Source organism: Ursus americanus, chromosome 23 (genome assembly GCF_024610735.1).
Source record: "Ursus americanus isolate L20-20 chromosome 23, mUrsAme1.1.p, whole genome shotgun sequence".
Classification (NCBI taxonomy): Eukaryota; Metazoa; Chordata; class Mammalia; order Carnivora; family Ursidae; genus Ursus; species Ursus americanus.
Genome location: NC_142149.1, coordinates 40,030,475 through 40,051,874, shown reverse-complemented (window position 1 = coordinate 40,051,874; position 21,400 = coordinate 40,030,475). Strand labels below are relative to the sequence as shown.

The following is a 21,400-nucleotide window of genomic DNA, read 5'->3' as shown; positions in this document are numbered from 1 at the left end:
ATTGTGGTACCACTGGCCCCTGGAGCTCTGGTTTGAAAGGGAGGGATCTGAGGGCGCCTGGGTGTTTCAGTCGTTAAGCGTTAAGCGTCTGCCTTCGGCTCAGGGCGTGATCCCAAGGTCCTGGGATCGAGCCCCACATCAGGCTCCCTGCTCTGCTGGGAGCCTGCTTCTTCCTCTCCTTCTCTCCCTGCTTGTGTTCCCTCTCTCGCTGGCTGTCTCTCTGTCAAATAAATAAAATAAAATCTTTAAAAAGGGGGGGATCTGGGCCCTTGAAGAAGGCGTTGGGGGTCACACTGGGCCTCTCCATTCTATCCCCTGGCAATAGAGTATGGCCAGGTCTCCAGTAGGGACAGAGAGGACAGCAGTGGGGTCCCCAGAGTACAATGAGGTTCAGCCTTTTTTCAAAAGGAGCCCAGGATGAGGTGAGGGTGTGCCTGGACAGGGAAAATGAAGCAAACTCCAGGACTTGGGAAATCAAATTTGAGCTTGTTGTCTTCTCCACCCCCACCACACTACTGCCCCCACCCCGCCCTGCTGCACCCCTAGCTCCCCAGCCCCTGTCCAGCGTGCCTCCATCCCAGAGTGTCTGAGAACCGAGCTTCTCCATCTGTCCCCTTCAGTGCCAGCAACTTCCAGCTCCCTGAGGACCCCTCCCATCCTTGCATCCTCATCGGACCTGGCACAGGCATCGCCCCCTTCCGCGGTTTCTGGCAGCAGCGGCTCCATGACACCAAGTACAAAGGTACAGTTAGGAGGTTCCCGACATGTGGGGAGGGGGCACCAGGTGGCCTGGCATCTCCCTGGGACCTCACTGGGGTTATACCACCGCCCACTCTCCCATTTGCCTCCTATTTGCCTCCCATTTGCCTCCCATTTGCCTGTGTGGACAAGTGATGAATGCCCTGGGCCTCAGGTTCCTCATCTGTAAAGTGGGGCAGGACACTTGTGGGCGTGAAATGAGAATTCAAGTCAGCTGTCGGGCTGGAGAAGCCTTGAGCCATGGCCCGCCCTCTGGTGGCCAGCCTGGTAACTGCAGCCCACGCCGTCTCCCAGGGCTCCAGGCCGGCCGCATGACCCTGGTGTTCGGGTGCCGCCGCCCAGATGAGGACCACCTGTATCGGGAGGAGATGCTGGAGATGGCCCAGAATGGGGTACTGCATGAGGTGCACACAGCCTACTCTCGCCTGCCTTGCCAGCCCAAGGTAAACGCGGCAGCGGCCCGTGCGGTGGGCAGAGCATTACAAGCACAGACTGGTGCGGGCTGGCTCCCCAACAAGCCCCTTGCTTTCTGAGCCTTCATCTGCGCTCTGAAACGGAGACAGTTCCACACCCGTCAGAGCAATGCATTCACTGTGCCAGGAGAAGAGATGGGCCCTGAGACATCGAGGACTAAAGAGGGTCACGTGGTGGGTTAGTGCCAGTGCCCCGCTGGCTGAAAGCCCTCCCCTGGGATAAGCACCTGCCCAGGACGATGTGGTCCAGGCTGGCTTTATGCTTAAACACCGTGCCCCGCTGATGGTCCCTGCTGCCCTCGGGGGCGCTTAGCCCCATGAACGTGGGGAGTCGGGACAGACGTTCGCCTCAGCCCTTGTGAGTTTGTTCTGTCTGGGCTCCTCCCAGACCCAGTGTTTTGTGTACAGTGCTGGGGTCGCTGGGCATCTTGTGGGGAACAGGAGCAGAGGCTCCTAGACTTCTGTGTAACTGGGGAACCCAGCGCTCTGTGCTCTGCTCTGAATTATACGGGGAGTTCCACCAGTGGTCTGCACGGAGAGGCTCCAGTTCTGGCGTGTACGCAGGTGGGCCTCAGAGCCCTGGGCAGGGGAAGTGGCTTGATTGATGCCTCTTTGAAGCATGGTGAATCGGAAGTGAATGCAGGGGCCTCACTGAATGGTCAGCTTCTTGAGGGCGGGGCAGCGGCCAACATTCGTCTCTCGGGCCCCAGCCCGGGCCCGCGCTGGGCAGGATGCCAGTGCACGTCCTCACCCTGAGCCCGATCCCGGGGCAAGGTTCCGGCTGGGAGGGTCCTCACCCTGCAGCCCATCGTGCCCCTCACTGCCTCCTCCTGGCCAGCAGGCCTGACTGCAGGGTTCCCCCTCGCCCCCCTTTCCTCTCCTCTCCACCACCACCACCCCCCCCCGCCCCGCCGGCAGCAGGGGCCTGGACCCACGATCTCCTCTGGTTTCAGGTCTATGTTCAAGACATCCTGCGGCAGCGGCTGGCCAGCGAGGTGCTCCGCGTGCTGCACGAGGAGCACGGCCACCTTTATGTCTGTGGGGATGTGCGTATGGCCCGGGATGTGGCCCATACCCTGAAGCTCCTGGTGGCTGCCAAGCTGAGGCTGAGTGAGGAGCAGGTGGAGGACTACTTTTTCCAGCTTAAGGTACGGCAGCTGGTGTGTGGGTTGGGGAGCAGCTCAAGGACACGGGCGGGGGAGCCAGGCCTAGGAGTCAGGCTCAGGGTAGTCCTGAAACTCAAAGGAATCCTAGAGGTGGCTGGAGGTCCGAGCTAGACGGGCGTAGAAGGCCGGCCCGTCCCTCCTGGTCTGTTGGTCAGTGAGACAAGGGCAGCACGTTGGTGATGACAAGACTCCTCAGAGCCTCTAACACGCTACCGTGCATCGTGACTCCTCAAGACTGGGAGAAAGTATGCGGCATTTTCCAGACGTATTTATCTCAGAGCCCCCGTTTCCTGGAGCATCTTGGGGGCCGGGTACGAGGCAGGCTTGGGGAGCTGTCCGGGTGGTTCAGAGCGGCACAGGTGCTGATGGGAGTTAGTCTAGTGGGACTCGAGGATACTCTAAGCGTGACCGTTGTGAAGGTAGATGGCTCATGAGTGTACGTGGGATAAGGAAGCTGGGGGAGCCCCAGGGGCTCGTCCTGGCCTGGACCTGATGAATGAGAGGTGGCTGGACCGGCAAAGTGACACCCTGGTTCTGCTTTCCCTTAAAGAGCCAGAAGCGCTATCATGAAGATATCTTTGGTGCTGTGTTTCCCTACGAGGTGAAAAAAGATGGGGCAGCGAAGCAGCCCAGCGATCCCAAAGTTACAACAGCCTACGGGAGAAGTTAAAGCTGCTGCCTCAGAACTTACTGATGGAGCCAACTCTCGATTATCTGACGTCACAGGGCCTGGGGAGACGGAAGGAAATTATATCCTGGAGCCTCACATCTCCTTCCCCACCGAACCCGATACTTGACCTGCTGTTGAGTAGCAGCCTGGACTGAGTGGAACCTGTTGTCTCCTTTGAACCCACCCTTCCCGGATAATAGAGAGTTGGGCCTTCCCAGGTCCCTTGAAGACTAAAGCGGCAGTGCCAGGCCCAGCTGGTGGGTGAGGATGGAACCTTCTTCTGACTGCACCACTTTGAGTGACCAGAAGGAGGCGCTGTCGTGCTACCCTGTGTTTAGCCGCCTTGTGTACAGTTATTTATAACTTTGTATTTAAAAAAGGAACAAACCCCAGTCTTTTCTCAAGGGCCACTTGGGCCTTCCCCGTATGACTCCTTGATGGAGATATTTATATGAAATGTATTTTATTTTAACCACATTGTATGTGTGTGGGCGTGTTTTGTAGGGAAAGCAACTCGGTTCTGCAGAGTTGGGCACTGGTGGGTGGTGCGACCTGGACCCAAACGCCCCACAGAGGGACACACTAGGTTGGCCACGCCGCTTCTCTGAAATGGTCACCAGGTGTGGGGAGCACTCTGGAGTCTTGTGCACACCTGCAGACCTGTAATGTGGGGTGAGGAAGCCAGGCTTGCCTGTGGGGCCTGGGCTGTGCCTCACACGGGGCTTACCTCACAGGGGGTTCACCTCACAGGGGGGCACCTCACAGGGGGCTCACCTCACAGGGGGTTCACCTCACAGGGGGACACCTCACAGGGGGCGCACCTCACACGGGAGCATCTCACACGGGGCTCACCTCGCACGGGGCTCACCTCGCATAGGGCTCACCTCACAGGGGGCGCACCTCACAGGGGGCACACCTTACAGGGAGCACCTCACATGGGGCTCACCTCACGGGTTCACCTCACAGGGGGGCACCTCACATGGGGCTCACCTCACACGGGGCTCACCTCACAGGGGAGGTCACCTCACATGGGGCTCACCTCACACGGTGCTCACCTCACACGCTCATACTGCCTGTGATGCCGGCTCCCCAGGGAAGGCCTTGCCCAACAACCCCCTCGTAGAAAGTCGCCATGTTTGGCTCTGGGGCTGCCTGCTTCATGAGAGTTGGCCCAATAATAATTTGGCACCTGGGTGACAAAGCATGTGAGGTGGGACCGTGTGGCAAAGACTTGGCAATGGGTGAAGGACACATAGCTTCCATGGGGAAGACTTCTTAAGGGGCTGCGCCGTGTTTCCTTCTCTTAGAATAAGGAAGGAACTCAGCCAGGGGCTAAGTGGGCTCTGGGAAATCAGGCTCCCAGCTTGGGTTTGGCCTCTGTTTCCTTGGCTCCCTGGACCCCTTCTCCCCTACGCAGATGGGGGAGGGGGGAGAAAGAGGCATGCTGGCCGCCAGCGCCCCCACAATGCATCTGAACAACGTGGTCAAGATCAGGGTCACCTAGACCAGTGCCTCTCCCCTCCGAGATAGACACAAACTGCTGGGATCTCGTTACAAGGCAGACTGATTCCGAGGCCCACAGCAGGGCCCGGGATTCTGCCTTCCTGACGGGCTCCCAGGCGCTGCTGGTCCGAGGACAATGCTTGGAGCCCCAGCCTGCTTCCCGAGGCACTGATCCTTGGTGGAGGCAGCAGGACGGGTTGGCATCACGTGGACACAGAACCGGCCCTCCTGCACTGGCCCAGTGGCTGGTAGAAACCCACATGCTGAGTCACTGTCCCCACCACACCCTAACCCCTAACGCCAGGACCCACAGTGGAACACACACAGGTGTCAGCTCCTCCCGACACCACACCCGCCACCTCCTCCCATGCGGACACACGGGTCTGATAAGCCAGCCCTGCCATTTGGCCTTCTGGCCTAGCCTTTGGCCCGTCCCAGAAGTGTGAGGCTACTTGCTGGGTTCACCTGTTACCAAGCTTCTTGCATCACAGATGCCTGCCCAGGAGACCCGAGGCCAACCTGCTTTCTCCCACCCATGTGGGGTTGGTGGGGAACCCCGGGGCAGGTGTGGATATCAGGACCCACCCCATCAAAGCAAGCCCATGCTCTCTGCCCCCCTGCCTTCACCCAGAACCTCCCCAATTCCAGAGACTCCAAAATGTTCCAAACACATTCAATAACCACAATGACCCCGTACATATGTGCCAATAAGCATGTGTCTTTCTCTGAAAGACCCTAGGAAAGAGCAGAGCCCCTGTTGAGAAAGGTCCTGTTAGTTGGTACAGACCAGTGGCGTACCAGCTAACTTTTCTGGAGCGGGGCGGGGGGGCGGGGTCCTGGGTGTAAGGAAAGCTTGAAGGGGAAGGGGGAAGGGCCCGGGAGACGGCCTCCCACGTGGAATGAACAGGGGGTGGCTTGGGGCTGGGATGGATTTGACTGGCGGGGTGGGGATGTGACTAAGAGGCAGACAGGGTGTACGCCTGGTCTGGGAGCTCGGGAAGGCCCAAGACCCTCCCCTTCTGCCAAGGGGACAGAACATAGGGCTTAGCCTGGCGGGACCACCCCCCTCTCCTCAGATGGTAGGATGTGGGCAGCCGTGGCCCCGGGTGCCGGCCCAGCCAGCAGCAGAGCCAGACAAACATGCCCTCTCTCCAGAAAAGTCCCAGCTCCACGGCAGGCTGGGAAAGCCTGGGGCAGGGACAGGGAGATGGACAGGGAAGAGGGAGGTGAGGAGCGGAGGCAGTCGGCAACACGGCCCGCCCTCACCCCCAGGGCCAGGGAGCCGAGCTATGTCTGCACGTGGCTCAGCTGCACGTCGCCCCCCACTTCCAGGCTGTTGATGGCAGGCAGATTCTTCAGACGGTGGGAGTATTCCAGCAGGTGCTGACCATCCACGGCCACCTTGAGGCCGTAGCCTTCACACGTGATCCACACCTGGACAGAGACCACAGCACTCGCACTCCCCTCTGGAAGTCCCCCAACCTAACTGCGGGCTCATGTCTCCCTCTGCCCGCCTGCCTTCCTCAAACACGATCTAAGCAAGCCTCACGCCAGCCTCTCCCCAACCAGCAAGCCTCCCCTGCCTTCCTCCCACCCACCTTGAGCCCTCCTCGTCAGGCGCCCCCCACCCGATCCTTACTCTCCCACCGAGCCTGAGCCTCTAGGGGCAGGAACACTGGCCTGGGCCATCCTTGTCCCCAGTGGCCGGCACAGAGCAGCGCTCCGCGCCTGTGTTCCTGCCTTGCAGCCTCCTGACTTGTCCTTCCCGCCCCACACGCTCTCCGGGAGGCAGAGGGCCCACGTCCGTCAAAACATCATCACGACACCGGACACTTGGCGGCACTCTTACTGTGCCCCAGGCCCCGTCCTCAGCCTGTCACAGACATTCTTTCATTTCATCCTTACACCTCGATGTGATGGAGATTCTTATTAGCCCCATTTTTTAGATGAGAAAACTGAGGCACAGAGCAGTTAAGTCACTTGCTCAAAGTCACACAGCTCTCTATGAAGTCTATTCCTCCCTGGCTTCAAACACACCAACACACTGCACTGAAACCCAGAATCCTTTCCAAGGCTCTCGAGGCCCTCCATCAGTCATCCTGTCAATGTGGGTGAGGATGTCCAGGCAGGGGTGGGGCCGGGCATCGCTTTTTCTTTCTGAAGTTCCTCAGGTGATTTGCACGTGGAGTCGGGTTGGGAACACCTGCTCTGTGGGATGGGACCTCCAGCCATACCACCCACACTCTGTCCGACTCAGAAGCCGTGGCCTCCCGGTCCCTAGTCGGGCCCTGGGCGTGACTCCCTGCTTTTGCAGTGATAGCTGCCCTCTCCGCTGCCCCCCAGGAATGTCCCCCTGGGGTCTTGGCGAGGCAGGCGGCTTCTGTCCGTGAGGTCTGAGGTGACATTATGGCCGCCTCTGAGAGCTGTCCCCATCTAAGGCAGCATGGCCCCTGCCCCAGAGCTCACTCGAGCCCATGATTCTGTTTTGCTTTCTGCACAGACCCGTTGTTATTTCCAGGGATCTGTCCATGATTGTTGAATGAATGCGTGACTGAATAAATGAATGACAGCTCATGCTTGGGGCCCGCCTGGCACTTACGGGCAGTTTGACCTCAGGCCAGGGACCTGCGCTGGTGTTTGTCCCCTCATGTGCGAACAGCAGGTGCCACCACCCACCTTCCGTGGGACAGCATGAGGACAAGAACACAGCAATCTGGGGGCACTTTCTCTTCTGAGACCAGCCCCCACCCCAGAGGTGTCAGCTCCTTTATGGTTTGAGGGGCCCCCACCCGCCCCGCTCTCTTTGCCCCTTGAGCCCCTCTGAGGTCCAGGCCGCGGCCCCTTACCGAGAAGCTCCGGCCTCGGGCAAAAGGCATTTTTTGGGGCAGGCTTCGCTCCTCACACCCCCAAGAGCTGTTGATCTGCGTGTTGCGGACAACGACGTTCTCATCGAAACGGGGGTTCAGGTGGAAGGCGATGTCACTCCCGGAGCGCAAGTTGATGTGGAACCTGGGGGGTGGGCAGCTCACGTGAACCTCCTCTGTCCCCTGAGCCCGGAGTCCCAGCCTGCCCAGAGCCAGGAGGACGACCAGAAGGACCTTGGGGTGTCTCTCCTTCTTGAGAGCCGTGGCTTACCTCTGGGCAGTGGGCAGGACAGTGCCTGACACGAAGATGCTCTTGGAGGGGTACAGCCCACCCGGGATGGAGGTGAAGAAAGGCATCGGCTGTCGTGGGGAGAGGGGCAGGTCAGCTGTGGAGGGCAGCTCTGTGCCAATTTCCATGAATTTGGACTATCAACTGGGTTTGACAGCTATGCCTGTGAGTAATATATTTTCAAGAAAAAGGCATATCCGGGTGGCTCAGTGTGTTGAACGTCTGCCTTTGGCTCAGGTCATGATCTCAGGGTCCTGGGATTGAGCCCCATGTCAGGCTCTCCGCTCAGCAGGGAGCCTGCTGCTCCCTCTCCCTCTGCCTGCCGCTCTGCCTGCCTGTGCGCGCGCTCTCTCTCTCTATCAAATAAATAAATAAAATCTTTAAACAGAAAGAAAAAAGAAAGAAAGAGCTCCATGATGTCATTATGTGGCTTAGTAAACTACAAAGGAAGACTTTCCAGCATTCCTCAAAGTAACGGGCTTCCACTGTCGTGAAAAGCACTTGGGCTGCACACAAAAATACTGGGCTGGGAGGGGAAGGTCCTCTAACAGGCTCATGGTGAAAGGACATTTCAAAGGTGACAGCTCCCTTCAACAGCCTTTTGATTCACTTGGGTGTTTCCAGAACTTCAGCTTACTATAGGACTGCCCTGATGTTGTAAGCCACTCACCACTCCCCACTCTGCCCCACACAGACAAGGCCCCCGCCCCTCCCAGAGAAACCACTTACATAGACTGAGGTGGGGTACGCCATAGGTGGGACAATAGGATTCTGTTGAAAGACACCAGGAAGTTCAGTTTGGGAGTGCACACCCACACGAGCCCCTCCGCGTCCTCGAGGGGATGCCCCACTGCGAGGCCCTTGGCTTCTCCCCTTCGCCTTCCTTCCCAAGTCAGCCTCGCTCGAACTTCTTGCCATGCTCCCTGACCTCATCATGGGCACCTGCCTGCCCCTCGGCCCTTCCACAGGCAGCCCCACTAACTCCAGACCTCCCGTCTGAGTCACAGGGGAAACGTGCTACCAGCAGTGACATCCCAAGGCTTGTCCTCAGGACCCAGATGCTAGGACCACCGCGCTCCCCTTTCAGTGACAGAAGGACCCGTTTTCTTGCTGGTCCCTAAGGGGACTTGCTTCTTAGGCCGCTGGGTACATCCACACTGATCCAGACTCCCTGTCGGCCCAAGGGGAATTTTACTCACATCTCTTGAGCAGGGGCCACCCCATACCCCCGTCCTCCTTGCTCCATGGCTTCCTTCCTGCCTCTGGGACTACTGAGTTCAGCACCCGGTGAAAGGGGATGTGGTGGGGCTGCGACCCGACTTACAGGGAACGGCTGTCCAGGGCTGCTCTGCACCGTGTGGATGACAGTTTGAGTCTGGAAGAAAGAAACTCAGATTTGAACTGGCTCCCACCAGCGCACAGACCACCACCTGCCACCAGAGGACACCGCTTACCACACACCCTGTGAGGCAGCCATCTTGAGAGCGTGTACCCAGCCCAACCGTGCCCCACCCCACCAGCGCCCCCAAAACTGGCGGGTAGAGGTGTTTCTTCCCTCAAGGGGATGAGGTAGGGGCAAAGGTTTCTTCTACTTGGAGAAGAAATAGGCTGCCCTTGTGGCCCGTGGCCCATCTTTCTTCTCGGGGACTTGGTCTAGCACAGCTTCACTTCCCAGGAGGAAGGAGTGAGTGTGGTGGGCTCGGGCTCCTGTGGCTGCTCACAGAAGGGCAGGGGGCTTGAGCAGAGAGTGGCAATTCAAGCTGTTTTCCAACCCATGAGGGCTAGCCAACCCCCCCAGCCCCACTTCCTCCCACCACCAGGCAGATGGCCAGGGTTGGCCTCGGCCGCGCCCCGCCACGGGAGAGACTCTGTGCCCAGCCCTGCCTCCTCCTTCTAACCCACAGGAAGAAGCAAAAGGAAGACGATCCCAGGAGAACGCAAGAGACTTACAATGGGAGCCGAGTTGACTGGCCAAATGCCTGCAGACTGAAGGGGATGAGATCAAACAGTAGTTAACATGAGTGTTACGTGCAGGGGAGACACTGGCAGAAACTGTCATAAGAAAGGCCTCCCCAGACTCATGCTCCCCTCCTTCCTGCTCCCAAGCAAGGCTTCCAGAGCCTGTGGTGCCCAGATCCTCGGCCCCACCCCCGTCCCAGGTACACCATCCTTGAGGGCAGGGACATCCTCAATGGCTCCTCGGAGGAAAAGGCCATAGAGCTTCCCTTAGCTCCCAGAGGCAAAACCATGACTTCCCGTGCCGTATCTCTTTCGTAAGCTGAAGCATTTAGTGAAGGCCTACTGTGTGCCAGGCTCTGGCTTCAGGACATTTATAAGGGATGCATCCTCAGCTCCTGTTTCCCTAGTGAGGCAACGAGGCTCAGAAAGGCTAATCAGCTTGCCCAGGCCCCTCCAGGTAGCAAGGGATAAAATCCAAAAGCTACCCACTTCTGGCTGATTCTATCTACCATACCCTGTATTCCCCAGGCCAGAGCCAAAGTCGGGCTGCAAAGACTCCCCGTAGCTTTCCCAGTCCTGAAGTCAGCATGGCGGGAGGCACAGGCCCCGTCGGGACCTCGAGAGGCCACAGAAAGGCTGGGTGGTAAAGAGGCGCCCTGTCCTTTAGCCCCCACTGCTCCAGTGGCCAAAGGAAGGGCCAGGCCCTGCTTCCCTTTCTGTCCTAGACCCTGTCCCCATGCAGTGGCTTGTTCTTGCCCTCGCCAGTCTCTCATTCTGCTGGCTGTGCAGGCCACACTCCACGTTCCTTGAGTCCCTGCTGCTTGCTCAGCACCATGCAAAGTGCTGGGAATACTCACATGAACAAGCCACAATCCCAGCCCACGAGGGGCTTGTGGGTGTAGGGAAGGAGGGGGGTGGAGTGACAGGGACAGACATGTAAGTACAATTACAACAGGACACAGTGACTGGGATAGCATGGATATGGATGAAGTCCACGGGGACACGGGGGCATCCCATGATGCTCCAAGCAGTGAAGACGGTCCTGAAGAGTGACATTTAAGCAGGGCACCGAGGGGTTGGTAAAGGTTGGCTGCGGGGAGTGTTAGCACCGAGCCTGCAGGTGCAAAAGCATGGCAGCCCGAGAAAGCCTCAAGTGAGCAGTGGAGGCCACCTGAGCGTCCTGGGTGAGGGGGTGTGGCCAGGAGGTGGGCTGGGGCAAGACTGGGGGGGGGCAGTGGAGCGGGGTTCTGCACGTCCTGCTGGGGAATCGGGGCTTTATTTAGAAGGACTTGGAACCTTTGGGATGTTTAAGCAGGTAGAGGACGTGATCAGATTTGGGTAGAGGAGGGTCACAGCCACAGTGGGCAGGGTGAGCAGGGAACTAGACCATGGTCATTGTAGTCAAGGGTGAAATGGCCTGGCCCAAGGAAGACTGTGGCTTCGGGAGGGAGAGGTGTGGGATCACTGCAGGGAGACTAAGGAGGGGAAAGAAGAACCAAGGCTGACTCCCAGGTCCCCAGCTCGGGCCAGGTGGTGTGGTGGAGACAGGGAAGCTTCGGGTGGGTGTGATGGGGCCTGCCTGCTGGAACCAGCCTCTTGGACCCTCTGTCCTTCCTGCTGAGATGCTCGGCCTCCAAGGCCTCCACATTGAACTCACTTTTGGCTTTCGCCCCCTGGGCTTGGGTGTGAAACAGGGAGTCTGGGAGAACTGCACCGTGGAGAAGGCAGGCTGGGTAAAGTTTACTCGGGTGTTCTGTTAAAACAAAAAGCACCAGGGCATGAAGAGAAGCATTAATGGAGCCAAAGAAGCATGGAAAGGCGGGGGCCTGAGCCAGAGGGAGGAAGCCAGGCAGGGAGGAGAGTGCTGGGTGTTCAGGATCACGTGGGGGGACAGAGGGGGGAACTAGGCTCCAGTGAGGCCGGTGAGCTCTCTCCCCACCCACCCCTCCACTCCCCTCCATCTCTCTCTCTCCTTACCCACCCTCTCTTCCTCCCTGCCAGCTCTGTCCCCCAGGCCTATAGGGGAGAGAGTTGGGTCGGCAGGCAATACGAGAGATTAGGACAAAAAAGAGAGGAGCTTGTAACTGTTGTGGGCCTACTCTATGCTTTTCTGATCTCCGGGAGCACAAAGACTGGAAGTGATAATAGCAGTTCCAACCCAGCTTCCTGCGGCCCTGTGGGAACGTGGGCCCAGCTTACCCCTATCCTCCTAGTTTTCAAAGACTAGAAATCCAGATTTCCATGGGATACTGCCTGGCCTTTTTTTTTTTAATTGTGGTAAAATACACATAAGATTTATTATCTCAACCAATTTTCAGCGGACGGCTCAGAGGCATGAAGTACATTCACACTTGTGCAGCCAGCACCGCCACCTATCTCCAGAATGCAGAACTTCTTCTCCTGACCTTTTAGATGCCGGCAACACATTCGAAGATGTTAAAACACAGAGGGAGCCTAGTGTGGGCCTGTGCAGTCTGCGTCGTGACCTCTGACACGTATTACCTCCTTGAATTCACACAACAACTCATGGGGCAGCAGTGACGGTGCTCCTTTCACAGATGGGGAAACTGAGGCCGGGGCGGCAAAGTTGCTTGTCTAAGATCCCACAGCTGATGACAATGAGCAGAGCTGAGCTAGATTCAGTCTGATTCCCAAGTTCTTTCTGGAGCCACATGGCCTCCTAAGCATGGCGGAAGTAGACAGTGACAGAGAGGAGGGGCCCGGGAGTCCGGGAGATTGAGGCAAGCGTTCTAGACAAAGACAGGAGCACAGAAGGACAGGACAGGGGAGCTCGAGGGGTGTCCCCAGAGTCACCTGGGTAGGAGATTGGCTGCTACCATCAAGCCCACCCAGCAGGGCCCAGGTGTGGCTAGACAGGGCCCTGCACTCAGTCCCCCAAGACAGGTGCCAGGTGGACAGTCTGACCTGGAAGCCAATGTAGGACAGCTGCACAGCCCCGGTGACAGAGAGGGTGTCCACACGGTGGAAGGGCACGCGGTGTGAGTACTGCACAAAATGGTTCCCGTTCACCGCCACCTGCCAAGACGAGGATACATTCCAGGAGAGGGCTTTTTCCCCAAGAAAAGGTGGGGGACCTGAGCCCCTGCTTCCGGGAATCAAGCCCTGTGTCTAGTTTTCACATCTGGCCCCTGGGGTCAGGGGCACCAGCCTTCAGAGCTGCGCCATGTAAGAGCGTGGCCTATGATCCATAGTGCACCCGAGCCCAGTCTCTGCTTGCTTTTTGGTTCTTCTGGTTGCTTGTTTATTGCAGTCAGTTGATCTTTCTAATCTTAGCTCCTCTGAGGTGTTCTTTAAATATACATTAACGTGTTCGTGGGGGGCACAGGAGAGGCGACCCTGGTTGTACATTGAGGGGCTGGCACATCCACGCTGACACCGAGGAGGACAGACACGGGGGTACTCACACCCCGTCTCCCAAGCCCAGAGACGCTACTCTGCTTACTAACGCAATGTGCAACACCATGCAAAACTAAGCCATTAGAACCTGAATGGCTACAGCAGAGGAATGGAATTAACTAGAACTTTAAAGACCCGCAGGGCCAAAAAGCACCATGGTGATGTATGTAGTTCTTATTTCCCGAGTAGAAGCAGCACCAGGTGTGCCTGGAGATGCAGGGGAAGGTGTGTGAGGAGACTGTAGCCGCCACAGGGCGCCTACAAGGGAGAGGTCCTGCCGTCTGTCTAATGGCATTGTACACGTGATTATTTAAAGGCTAGTGTGCTTTACAGGGGCCCCTGGGTGGCTCAGTTGGTTGAATGTCTGACTCTTGATTTCAGCTCAGGTCATGGTCTCAGGGTCGAGGGATTGAGCCCTGAGTCAGGCTCCGTGCTCAGCGTGGAGTTGGCTTGGGATTCTCTCTCTCCCCCTCTCCCTCTGCCCCTCCTCCTGCTTGCACTCTCTCAACACATACATACATACATACATACATACCTGCAATCTTTAAAAAAAATACAGGTTCGTATGATTTATAAAGGCTACTCACCACCACACCTGATGGGGCTGGGAGGTCGGCAGCGGGAAGGGGTGTGAGGGGCGCAGCTGCTCACCTTGAAATCCCAGCTGTCCACCAGGAAGCAGAGCTCAAATGGATTTCCCATCTGGAAGGGCATATGCATCTTCCTTTCCTCCGGGCCCCAGGATCCGTTCTGCTTCGTGTTACAGACCACGTAGCCACCCTCCTCAAACCGAGGGTTGAAGTGGAAGGCAATGTCATTGTCACCGTAGCCACTGTGAAAGTTCACAGCAAACCTAGGCGGAGGGAAACCAGATGGCGTTCTGTAGCCTGGTTTACTGCGGGTGGAGGTGAGAGGGAACCTCACACCCTTGACTGGTGTCTGTGAACTTGTGCACGACGTGCACGGCAGGTCTGGGCCATCCTCAGCTTGCGGCTATCCTTTCCGTTCTCCTAATGGGTTCTTCATGTGTTTTTGTGTAGTGATTGCATTCTGCCCTTACAGTGTGGTTTTCTAAAAACATGTAGAAACCAGGTAAAGAAAAACGTTGATGCTAGCAACAGGAAGCATGGGCTTGAAAATGGATTCAAATTTGTATCAGAGAGGGAAGTCCAGCAATGTGCCTGGAAGCAAGAGCCTTTCCTGCTGAGTGGATACTTGGAGGTCAGTCCCCATTGGCTCAATTGGGAAAGAAGAAAATAAATTTAAAGAACATCTGAAATGTTCCTGGGTGGCTCAGTCAGTTAAGCGTCTGCCTTCGGCTCAGGTCATGATGCCTCCGTCCTAGGATCGAGCCCCACATTGGGCTCCTTGCCCAGCGGGGAGCCTGCTTCTCCCTCTCCTTCTGCCCCCCCCCACTTGTGCTTGTACTCTCTCTCTCTCTGTCAAATAAATAAAATAAAACTTAAAAAAAAAAAAGATCTGAAATTGATGGAATATACCTACAGAGCTAGGTACTAACAGAGAAGCATCGAATAAATGGTAGCTCCCAGGGCGTGACAGCTTTCAGTATGTACGTCCGTCTCTCCCTGGAGGTTGGCGTGTGTCCCACGTGTGACATGCGGAGTGGTGGCCCTGAAGTCAGCAGGCCTGGACCCGGACCCCAGCTCTACACTGCTTGTCAGGTCCTTTCCTTGGGGATGCTCAGTGAGGGGGTGCTCGGGAAGCCCCCACCCGAGTAAATGTCCATTCCTGTCTCTGTCCTCGGAGGAAGCCTCTCACCATCAAAACCACCTTTGGGCATGGCTATGGCTCTAAGGTGAGGAATTAAAACAAAGAACTTTCCAAAGGGCCTGGCTCACAAAAGGTGCACAATAAATGTCTGTTCTGCCCTTTCCCAGACATAGCTCCTTCAGTCCTAAAGCCAAGTTCCAGTCTGAGGTTCTCCTCCGAGGCACCTCTGTCTACCCCAGCCTTCCCTGAACTCAGCGTGAGCCTGACCGCCTGCTTCTCGGGGTCGCCTGGGTCTCCCCAGGTAATGCACAGCGCTCTCCTGTCATCCACAGCCCCCACAGGGCCAGGCCCTGCACCAAGTCCAAAGGCGCCCCTGAGAGACATTCTGTTCAATTCCTGCACAGGCCACTCGATTTCTTGCTGGAGGAGCATGAGTTCTGGATGTCGTCCTCAATGCGAGGTGGTTCCGAGAACCCTCAGCCAGCAAGGCCCATAGGGACCTGCCATGGCCCTGAGCCCAGCCAGCCCTCCCTCCGGGAAAGGAGGCTCCCACGGACTCTGGAAACAGCAATTCTAAGTCTATATTCCTCTTAAAATGGAGACTATTTTTCTGAAATGTCTCTGGGTGCATTTTTCACTTTGTGGTCCTCCAGCTTCATTCCTTGAGTCCTTAGAAAATCCTGCCCCGGGGAAGGATGAGCGCAGAAGCTTTGCAGAAAGAAATGGGGACAGGATGGGCGTAGAAAGCCCTCCTGGTGCTGGAGGAGGGGCAGGCAGAGGGAGAGGGAGAAAGGAGGAAAGTTCAGAGGGGAGGTCCCAGAGTCCCCTGCTGGCAGGGTTTAAGGGGATCCCGATGCCTCGTTCCCTGAGTCTCCTGGGGGCACTCGGGGTTCTCGGAGAAGTCACGGTCAGCCTGGCCATGTCCACCTGGCAGGGAAAGCCGTGATGGAGAAGCGCCGAGCTGAGGTAGGGCTGGGTTTGGGAGAAGCATGAAGGGATCCAAGAGGTCCCAGGTCCCTGCAAGGTGATGACAGAGAGGACCTCTGGGAGCAAGAGACATCTGGGATTGAGGCAGAAAGGCTTCTGAGAGAGGACCACGTGTCCAGAGGGGCTTTCGTGGGCGCTGTGGACTTCAGCAGGCAGCCCCCATGGACACAGACCCTGTGCAAACTGGGCAAGACCCCCACTGCCCTGGGCCACCTGCCTGCCGCAGAGGTCAGCCAGGGCTGCGTGAGCTTCCGAAGGGCCTCCAGCCTCTGGAAGTCCCCCTTGGGAAGGGGGGGTGGGTAAAGCAGGAAAAGGGTGTTTGTATTTTGAATGGACTTAGCATTTCCCAGAAAATATCTCGAAACTGAAAGAGACCAAAATGCATTTGACAAGTTTAAAATATTTCTAGACCAGCCAAATGAGGGCTCTGGGCAGTTATGAGAAATGAAGAAAGTGATACTTTTGCAGCTCTGGGTTATAGTGTAGAAAGCTCGATCCCAGAACATGATTGTCTGCCTCTGGGCTGGTCCGCTCCCCTCCTTAGCCGGTGAGCTCCTGCTCTCCCTATGTCTGTGGGGAGTCGATGTTCATGGTCCCCGGATGCTCTGGCAGATGGCAGTGGGGTCACGTAGATCACCTGGGATCCTCTGGGCCGGGTGCAGGTGGCTCGGAGGGTGTTGGGGTTGCTGACGGGTGCCCTGGTTTGCTAAGGGCTGAGTCTAGAGAGAAGAAACCGTTCCAGGTACCTGGTTCCACTGCAGTAAAGAACGGTCCCCTTGATAGTGATTTTCAGTCCATCCTGGAGACCCCCCTGGATTTTCCCGGAGAAGGGGATGCCCTGCGGGGAAAAAATGCTGGTCAGTCAGTGGGCCTGCCTCCTCCTGCCTGTTCCCTCAGCATTTGCCATAGCGGTGGCCTGGGTGTGTGGGCCCCGTGCTAGGGCGTCTCAGCCTCACGGATCTCCCGGGCCTGTGAGGAAGCAGAAGCAGACGTTCTGCCATCGTGCCAGGGAGACCTGGGGGGCTCTGAGAGGATGGGCTGGGGCCCTGGCCGCCCTTGAGCGTCTGACAGGAAGGGACAGCTTCTAAGAGGAGGAAGTAGCATGTACACGGCCATTCGGAACCCAAGGAAGCCCACCCTTGCTCAGGGTGGTGATGGGCACCGGGACAGCGCCCATGATGCCGGGACCTCATTCAGACGGACTGCGACAGGGGCATCTGGGAGAGGGGACGTCTGTTGCTCCTCGGCTCAGGTCTGCGCTCTGTCACTAAATACCTCGGTGACCTTGAGCAAATCACGTCTCTGCCTCTCTGAGTTCATGTTGTCTCGGTCCATCCCAGTGGTTTTGGAGAAGTAGAGTCAGCCTGGCACAGCTTACGGCCCAGTGTGGCATACTTCTCTGAAAACACACTCCCCTCATTTATCTGTTGAGGCCTAAAAGGCTCATAAGAGCCTTTCATCCTGTCACAAGACATATGTTTCGAAGGCGAATACTCTTGGCAAGAACGCCGCCCTCCCGAAGCCTATTCACGCTGAGGTGTAAAGATCTACAATCAGACTGTGGTTACGTGGGGTCCTACGTGCCCAGCAGGAAGGCTGGGGTGGTGGCGGAAAGTGTTCGGATCATGGGGATGGGGCAGTACAGGTTAATCTCAAGCACTGATTTCCCCGGAAAGGTTTGGAGATTTCAGTATGTCTTAAATGGTGGGTGTCCCCAAATTCTGAAAAACAAGATTGTTTTAAACTGAATATAATCTGGAGAGCCTGGGTGGCTCGGTCGGTTAAGCATCTGCCTTTGGCTCAGGTCATGATCTCAAGGTCCTGGGATGGAGCCCCGAGCCCCGTGTCATGTTGGGCTCCCCGCTCAGTGGGGAGTCTGCTTCTCCCTCTTCCTCTGCCTCTGCCTTCTGCCCTGCCCATGCTCTCTCTCTCTCTCTCTCAAATAAATAAATAAATAAAATCTTTAAAAAAACGATAAATGGAGTATAATCCTACAGACAAGTTTATTCACTGCAGCATTGGAATAGCAAAGGATTGGAAAGAGTCTAAAAGTTGACGAAGAGGAAAATGGTGAAATAAATCATGGTATTTCCATACAGTGGATTCCACATAGGCTCCACAAAAAAAAAGAAGAGGAAGAAGGGGATTCTTTGAGAATGATATGGAAATGACACCATTTGTATAACAAAATGGGTGGGGGAGGCCATACCCATGCATTTACTTATTATGGATGAAGTATATGTGGACGGATTCGAGGACACTGACAACCCCGGTTGGCTCCAAGGAGGTATGATGGGCTGAAGAATTAACACCCCCTCTCCACCGGCCCCCAGAAGCCCACATTCTAATGCCTGGACTTCGGGGATACTGTATGCCACCTTACAAGGCAAAAGGGACTTTACGGGCATGATTAAGTTAAGGATCTTGAGATGGGGAGGTTATCCTGGATCATCTGAGTGGGCCTCGGGGTCTTCAAAGAGGGAGGCAGGAGAGCAGAGTCAGTAGTAGGACTTGGGCCGACAGAGGCAAGAAGCTGCTGAGTTTAAAGATGGAGGACGGGACTTCCGGTCGAGGGAGGCTGGTGGCCTCTGGAAGTGGGAAAAGGCAAGGAAAGAGTCTCCCCTGAAGCGTTATTGACACTTTTAGATTTCTGACCTCTGGAACTGTAAGAAAACAAATTTGTGTGGTTTTAAGCCTGGCGGGCCAAGGCGGCTGTGGAATTTGGACCTGTGTGTGTGTGTGTGTGTGTGTGTGAGAGAGAGAGAGAGAGAGAGAGAGAGAGATAGAGAGAGAAAGAGAAAGAGAGAACCTTTGGATTTATGGTCCCACAGACGTGGGTTCACATCCCAGCTCCTTGTGCTAACAGTTCTCCTACTGGGCAAGTCACTTGACCTGTCTGCACCCCAGATCCCTTCTCGGAACACTGGGACAACAGCACCGGCCGGGCGGTGTTCTTGAGAGGGTTCGATGAGATGCCACACAGAAAGCCCTTGGTTTCCAGGTCTTCGACAAGGGCAACTATTAGCGTTGGGAGGAATTCATTCCTCTGCTAGGTCAGAACTTGCTCTCGGCTCCTGCCTGTGCCTGGAGGCTGAGGACGGTTTCCTGCTCTTCCTGTCCGGAAGAGCCGGGCTCCACAGGTGGGAGGGTGGACAGTGTCGCCAGGGGGCCCAGCCGGCAGAGGGCACTCACCAGCAGGAGGCAGCAGGAGACTTTAGCTAAAGGGTGCTGCTGCCCCAGGGGTTCTCAGGCCCTGCTGGTGGCTAACCTGCCCTGTTACCTCATTACCCAGCACTAGCACCACTTCTACAGAGGAAACTGAGGCACACAAAAATCTGGTAGTTTGCCCAATGCCACTTAGCCGGTCAGCAACAGCATGGGGTTTGAACCCCAGCGCCCATGCTGTCCACACAGGCTGCTTCTCAGGACACAGCACAGAAGTCCTTGCTCCGGGCTCACCAAGCGCTTCCCCAGACCAAACATCGAGTCTTGTTCTGACTGTGGTTCCAGATTCTGTCCTGGACCTCTGATAACGCTGACCAGCTGAGGCGGGTGCCACGTGGGCAAGGAATGGGGGCCAGACTCCCAAGGAGCCCGGCCGCGTGACCTTCCCACTGTGCTGGATGTCAGCGGGCCGCCTGGGAGAGGGCACCCACGTGGGAGGGCAGGTGTTCTGGTGCTTGGAGAGGCTGCACCCATCCTATCCTCTCTTGTCTGGACTCCAAGGCCCTGTTTTTACTCACTGTTGCCCATAGCAGGATTTCCCTTCTGGTTTGAACATTCTGAATGCAAGGATTGGAAAGTAAAACTTAGTTAGAATAATGAAATGTCGGGGCCTGGAAGGATCTCTGGGATCCCCCATCTGATGCGGAATGAGCCTAAGGTGACACGTTTTGACCCTGACAGCCCCATGGAGGAAAGGCCAACAACAGGGCCTGGTCCAGCTTCCTCCAGTGACAACCCACCCACCCAGCGGGCAGTGGGGAGGAAACAGGCCAAGCCAGGGCCCCTGCTGAGTGCGGAGCTAGCAGCTTCCCTGCCCACCGTATGGCCCCAACCGCCCCACCCCGTCCACTGTCAGCCCTTCGGCCCAGGCCCCTTGGCAAGCTCTTTGCCAAGGCCCAGAGGGGCTCCTACTACAGGGCAGGGCCCAGGACACAAGCCTCCTGGGCCTGGGGCTGCTGCTTGCCTGCCTTCTGTAATCATCGCTCTCTCTGTGGACACCTCCCTCTCCTGGGGGTAAGGCAAGTCACCTCCCTTATCTGCCACTTACCATCTGGGCACATCGGGCAAGTGACCTCAACTTCTCTGAGTCTCAGTTTTCCATGTATGAAGTGGGGATAATAAGGCTTACAGGGTTTAGACGAGGCCATCTGCAGACAGAACTTACACATATGTGGCCAAAGGTACAAAAGGCAGCCCTCTGAGCCCCACGCTGCAGGGACAGCCCACTTCCTTCTCACTCCTGAGATGTGCCAGGCACTGTTCAAACGCTCCAGATACTCTGCCTCCTTACTTAACCCTGGGAGGTAAGCTCAAGGATGATCCCCATTTTCCAGATGTGGAAATTGAGGCCCAGAGAGGTAAAAGTAACTTGCCTGAGGCCACCCAGCGAGTAAATGGCTGGACCCAGGGAGGCCGTCTCCAAAGTAAGTACCCTTAACGGCCATGCTGGGCTGTGCCATGCCAGCCCCCCCAGAAACCCTATTTACCTCCCCGTTCATACAAACAAGCCAACACTCTTCTAGTTATTACTTATGCCTGCCTCCCCTACCCCCCCGCCACCCTACACCCCCACTTTCCACACCTAGGACAGGCTCCCAGGGGAGCTCAGTGAACAGCAGTCAAAGCCACAAATGCTGGTGATGATCGACCCACCAGCCCTGAGAAGTGTTGTGTCAGGATTCTGCTACTTGGCTTTCTGTCCCTCTTCCTGTGTCTTCTTTGAGACAATTGCCCTCTTCCTCTGCTGCCACCCAATAGTCATCCCCCCAGAGACCCACAGCTGCCTCCTGCGGCCGAGGCCAGCACCACCCCTGCCCGCTGCCCCGGAACTCACTGGACTCAGGTAGGGAGGCTGGGAGCCGCTGAAGGCCATCTCTCCACCGCTTCAGTGACCACCACCGCTCCTCACCACAGCCGGGCAGTCCTCGGTACTGGGAGGAGCTAACCAGGAAATAGAAACCAAAGCAAACTGGCAGTTGCTTGATGGGGATGGGGATGGGGATGGGGAGGAGCCAGAAGCAAGAGGAAGTAGGTCTAGAGAAAGAGAGAAAGAAAGATGTGGAAGGAAGGCTGGGGGTATGACCCCGGGAGAGGGAAGTAGACACTCCCAGCCCAGTGACCTTTTCCCCTCGTCTCTCTTTCTGGGCTCCACCCCTGAGACAGAATCGTGTTTAGTTCATATAGACTCAAAGAGCCTGACCCCACTGACTCAACATCAAGTTTCTAGATGACACCGTCCATAAGTGTGTGGCCGTGTCCCCTGAGTGTGCTTGCTCACGGGGCCCAGAAAGCAGAGGGGCTGTGTCATGGGCATGCTTGCGCACAGGGCGGTGGCAGGAAGGCCTGCTTGTACCCAT

The 21,400-nt window shown here is 56.7% G+C and overlaps 2 protein-coding genes across 4 annotated transcripts in view; one reads left to right on the top strand and one right to left on the bottom strand.

The window, feature by feature from the left end:
- NOS2 (nitric oxide synthase 2) overlaps positions 1 to 3,545 on the top strand; it is a 37,412-nt gene extending 33,867 nt beyond the window's left edge. For both annotated transcript variants that reach the window (XM_045773372.2, XM_045773374.2), the window contains exons 23-26: positions 621 to 742; positions 1,054 to 1,202; positions 2,186 to 2,380; positions 2,949 to 3,545. In XM_045773372.2, the coding sequence (XP_045629328.1) occupies positions 621 to 742; positions 1,054 to 1,202; positions 2,186 to 2,380; positions 2,949 to 3,068 (586 nt within the window). In that variant the 3' untranslated portion in view covers positions 3,069 to 3,545. The remainder of the gene's footprint in view (positions 1 to 620; positions 743 to 1,053; positions 1,203 to 2,185; positions 2,381 to 2,948) is intronic.
- Positions 3,546 to 5,269: 1,724 nt separating this feature from the next.
- LGALS9 (galectin 9) lies at positions 5,270 to 21,084 on the bottom strand. Of its 2 annotated transcripts, XM_087854632.1 has the most exons (11): positions 20,878 to 21,084; positions 16,565 to 16,656; positions 13,752 to 13,953; positions 12,609 to 12,719; positions 11,341 to 11,436; positions 9,675 to 9,710; positions 9,049 to 9,099; positions 8,454 to 8,495; positions 7,707 to 7,795; positions 7,418 to 7,580; positions 5,270 to 6,005 (listed from the first exon to the last, which is right to left on the bottom strand). In XM_087854632.1, the coding sequence occupies exons 1-11, from the start codon at positions 20,914 to 20,916 to the stop codon at positions 5,859 to 5,861; spliced, it is 1,068 nt and encodes a 355-aa protein (XP_087710758.1). In that variant the 5' UTR covers positions 20,917 to 21,084; the 3' UTR covers positions 5,270 to 5,858. The 2 variants fall into 2 exon arrangements, with proteins under 2 accessions (XP_087710758.1, XP_087710759.1); XM_087854633.1 differs by lacking the exon at positions 11,341 to 11,436 and having other exon boundaries at positions 20,878 to 21,079.
- Between the last annotated feature and the right edge of the window lie 316 nt (positions 21,085 to 21,400).